The sequence below is a fragment of the Limulus polyphemus genome, unplaced genomic scaffold, assembly GCF_000517525.1.
Source record: "Limulus polyphemus unplaced genomic scaffold, Limulus_polyphemus-2.1.2 Scaffold6535, whole genome shotgun sequence".
In the NCBI taxonomy this organism is placed as follows: Eukaryota; Metazoa; Arthropoda; class Merostomata; order Xiphosura; family Limulidae; genus Limulus; species Limulus polyphemus.
Window position 1 is genome coordinate 3,993 of NW_013672145.1, and position 4,656 is coordinate 8,648.

The 4,656-nt window shown below is 34.8% G+C and overlaps 1 protein-coding gene and 1 pseudogene across 1 annotated transcript in view; both read left to right on the forward strand.

Annotated features, from left to right (window-relative positions):
• The window catches only part of LOC106473825, a 3,457-nt pseudogene extending 1,744 nt beyond the window's left edge, over nt 1-1,713 (forward strand).
• Nucleotides 1,714-3,107: 1,394 nt separating this feature from the next.
• Nucleotides 3,108-4,656, forward strand: part of LOC111089532 (GTP-binding protein REM 1-like) — a 10,667-nt gene continuing 9,118 nt past the window's right edge. The window contains exon 1 of the mRNA XM_022402212.1: nt 3,108-3,120. Coding sequence (XP_022257920.1) covers nt 3,108-3,120 — 13 coding nt within the window. The remainder of the gene's footprint in view (nt 3,121-4,656) is intronic.

Below are 4,656 nucleotides of genomic sequence, written 5' to 3' on the forward strand. Positions count from 1 at the left end.
ATCACCCTTACTTTTCCATGTTGTTCACATTACCTGTAACTAAAGTCAATCTAATGTAGTATATACCTGATATGTGTTTTTGTTTCTACTACTAGCTGAAAGATCAACCTTACTTTTCCATGTTGTTCACATTACCTGTAACTTAAAGTCAATCTAATGTAGTATATACCTGATATGTGGTTTTTGTCTCTACTAGCTAGCTGAAAGATCACCCTTACTTTTCCATGTTGTTCACATTACCTGTAACTAAAGTCAATCTAATGTAGTATATACCTGATATGTGTTTTTGTTTCTACTGCTAGCTGAAAGATCACCCTTACTTTTCCATGTTGTTCACATTACCTGTAACTTAAAGTCAATCTAATGTAGTATATACCTGATATGTGTTTTTTTTTGTATAATTTTAGAAAGGACCAGGTGAGTACTTAAGAAGTTAAAAATCACAATGTCTCTTTACCCCTCACTTGAAGATATGAAGGTTGACCAGATGGTTAGAGCTCAGGCTCAACCCACTCCATCTCAGCAGTATGTGCCAACAGTTCAGGGATCTCTTCAGCCGTTTTCCCCGTCAGCCCCTCCGGATAAGTATGCTTCTCTTTACCCTACATTGGATGAGTACATGGGACTCTCCCTGAGCCCCAGTGCTTTACCTGAACACGTGTCCAATGCTGTTAACCTTCCTTTTCCTAGCCAAGTGGCTGTACCTAACGTGTCTTCCTCGTCCCAGATGGTAGCACCAATATCTGGATCATCCCTGGGGCTGAAAAGAGCCCAAGTAACCCACGGGATTCGAGAGGTGGTTTTATGTAAAAGTCAGAATGGGAAGGTTGGTTTACGTCTCCATCCAATCAACAAGGGAGTGTTTGTCGTTTTAGTTAACGAAGGTTCTGCGGCTGCCTTGGCTGGTCTGCGGTTCGGTGACCAGATTTTGATGATTGATAACGAAGTTGTGGCAGGTTATAGCATGGATAAGGTCCACGGCTTACTGAAGAAAGCTAATCCAGAAAAGATAACGATGGCCATTCGAGATCGGCCATTTGAACGCACGGTTACCCTACACAAAGATAGTGCAGGCCATGTAGGATTTGCCTTTAAGAATGGGAAAATCATTTCTATCATCAAGGATTCATCAGCTGCTCGCAATGGCCTTCTAACAGAACACCAGCTTCTGGAAGTAAACGGACAGAATGTGGTCGGGCTGAAAGACTCTAAGATTACCGAAATAATCGACAGTGGTGGAAACGTAATCACGGTGACTATTATGCCTTCTTTTATCCACGATCATGCAGTCAAGAGTATGGCAAGTGGTCTTAAGAAACTAATGGACCATACTATTCCAGATGTATAATCTAATCATGTCATGAAGAGGAATTTGGAACAATCAGTTGGTGTTTTCAAAACTAGTAAAATCTTTAAATTAATAAAAAAAAAAACATCTAAAAATTAAAATACAGAACAGTATAGGTACTACACCGAGAAATACGTGTGTGTGGGGGGGGGTAATCCTTTCCTCCCTCAAGTTTTTCTCATTTTTACAACTATAATTACTCTTTGTCTGTAGAGGTGTTGGCTTGAGCTGGATGTATTTTGTATAAAATTGTCAATAGTTTCAAAGGATTTCTAACCTGGTAAAACTGAGCTTCTAGTAACAGGTGTCCAAAGAAAGTAGGTTTGAGAAACAAGATGAGAGTTTAATAAAATGTGCACAATTTACTCTGTTCATGAATAATTTTCTTGTTAATAACTTGATTTTGAGTAATTATATTTTATTATTTACAACAACTATTTGAATGGCTTTGTTTTGAAGGTACTTAAATCAGTTTTGTAAACTTTGTTATTGAGTACAATGGATGTCAACGTAAAACTTGATTGATAACATTGTTATTACTCAGCCATATATATAGCTGGATTGTTATGTAATACTACAATATCTTGATATTAGTTGTAATTTTGTAGGTCAAGTGAATTTTCCATTGATTTTTTTTAATTATAACAAGGGAGGTGTGTAAACAATATATGTATGTGTACAAGTTTCTTTTTTTTTTGTGACTCAATTTTAAGCTTGCAGTATTCTGTGATGATATATTTATAATTTTTATTTGTATCTCAATTTAATGATGAAATAAACTTGTATTGACCCAGAATAAAGTGTAACCATGTGAAAGAGTAGGGTCAGTACAACTTGAGCTACTACATCTATCGGTGAACTTGTCTTTCTCATTCAACTGGCATATTTGATTTACAGTTTGTGGTCTCCTCGAGGGTTTATTATAAAATAATATACCTAAACTGTAGGTAGCTTACAACAAGCAGTCTTTTAACACAGGTATACATATTTCATGCTGAGTCACTAGTAGGGGTGGGGATTCACCTACCTATTACAGGAAGGTGTGTTGTTTTGGTTGTTATTAAGCATAAAACTACACAATGGGTTATCTGTGTCCTGTTCTCTGAAGCATACATATTTCGTGCTGAGTCACTAGTAGGGGTAGGGATTCACCTACCTATTACAGGAAGGTGTGTGTTAAAAGACAGCTTGTTGTAAGCTACCTACAGTTTCTGCAAAAAAGGGAAGCGAGCGGGTACGCTAAACATGCCTTTTTTATTTTACTAAACCTAATTCATTAAAAGATACTTTGTTTTATTAAGCAGAAAGTATTAACAAATCTTATCATCTAGAAACGTGTATTATAAAACCATAAGTTCTGATTACTGGTGTAAGAAATTTACAAACAGGTAAATGATTGTAAAAATTAATCGCACAAAACATGTAGTCATACATTAAAGAAAGCCAAGTAAATCTGCCATCTTGCTTCGTGGTTGTTTAACACCTCTTGTGGGCTATGTAACCAGGTAACCTTCACACTAACGCACGGAACTGGTGGTAAAAACGTTTTTTTAGCATAACTATTTCTGAGCGCCATCTATTGAGTTTTCTAAATAGTATTGAAAAAAAAAAACGTGACTTACTTTCATATTATCTAGTACTATAAAACACAGTGTGTATCTGTCTGTCTGTCTCTTTGTCATAACAACTTATTACGTAATTTAATTTCCTGTCAATTAGTCTACGACTGATCAACAATTAAAGATATATTTGAACTAAAATGTACGTTTTAGGTATATCTACGTTACATTACTTTATGTAACTTACCTATCCCGCTTCACCCCACTTTTTTGAATTATTGTTTATCGATCATACAAAGAAGACTTCTGAATACAAAATAAGGTGAACACACTTGATTCGTTTTGCCATTTTTCTTTGTTATAAATTCTGTGTCCTTTTGATATACATTAAAAACTACCTATAAATTTAAATATTGCGTCATTGATAATTATTTAAAACGAAAAACTTCCTTAGGGTGGAAATGAAATGTCTTTTTTTATATATATTTGTCTGAATTAATCCAAAATATTGTAAAACAAAACTGTTTATATGTTTACCTGATCAACTATAAAGTCACATGTTTGTGTGTATTTCACTGGACATCAAAATTATGGGCCTTGTGAGGTCTCTAACTGACCGGGTTTTAATAAAACTTTATAAGGACGCGACCGCTCCATTGTTCACCGATAAGTCTATGGACTTAACCAATAAAAATTGGGTTTCTATACCCCTGGTGGACACAGTATAGATAGCTTACTGAGTAGCTTTGCGCTTCACTACAAATAAAAGAAAATCATAAGAACGCATACTAAAACCTGTAACTAGAAATCCTAATTCCACGAAGCGTGAGGAAAACAAGGCTTAATTGATGTTTACAGAATGTTTTAATTTTAAATAACCACAGATATAATTAGCCAACTTGTCATAAGTCCGGAACAGAATATGAAGGAGCTTTATTATGATAATTTAGCTAGTTATATTTAAACTTCATGGATTTAAAACTTTTAATGATATGATAATAATGTCATCTATGCTCTAGTTTTAGTACGCCTTACCGGTTCCGGGTTTATTATCACCTTTCATAAACGTCTGCTGTCCAAACTTTGGAGTGTACACAAAGATGCTTTTGGAGTGATTTTAAAATGCACATATTTTTTTTCTTCTTTTCAACAAACCATATGTTGTTTTGAAAGAGTAAGTTGATGTAAAAACTTTCCACTAGAGGCGGTAGTGACGTCACACGAGATAAATTCTTGCACAAAGAGCCAGAACAAACAAACAAACTTCAGCTTTTCGGAGGTTTGTTGGTGTCACAAGATTTGTACAAATTAAACAGGGAGTGATGTTCTCCAGGCTTCCCTAAAAACTTGGCTTTTCTGATTGGCTCAGTTTTTGTCGTCAGTAGCCTGCACGATCAACTAAGCCTAATTAGTGACTTTCTTATTATTATTCATGATGTCAGAAAAACATGTAAATTCAAGAAGTCTTGATGCAAGATTATAAAAACCCTATAACCCTGAAGAAGAAAGGTCCACCTTTCGAAAGCGCTCGGGTTATAGGTTTTTATCATCTTGTATAATTTCTTATTACTAGGTGCTAATTACACTGGCCTGCGAATTTAAACTTCATAAAAGGGTTTTAATAACGAATTTTCCATAATTCAGCTACGCAGATTTCGAAAATAATATTATTTTTTCTATCACTTAAGAATTTTTTTACAAATCTGGAAGAAACAAAACTGTTACTTAAATCAAATTGTTATTTCGTTT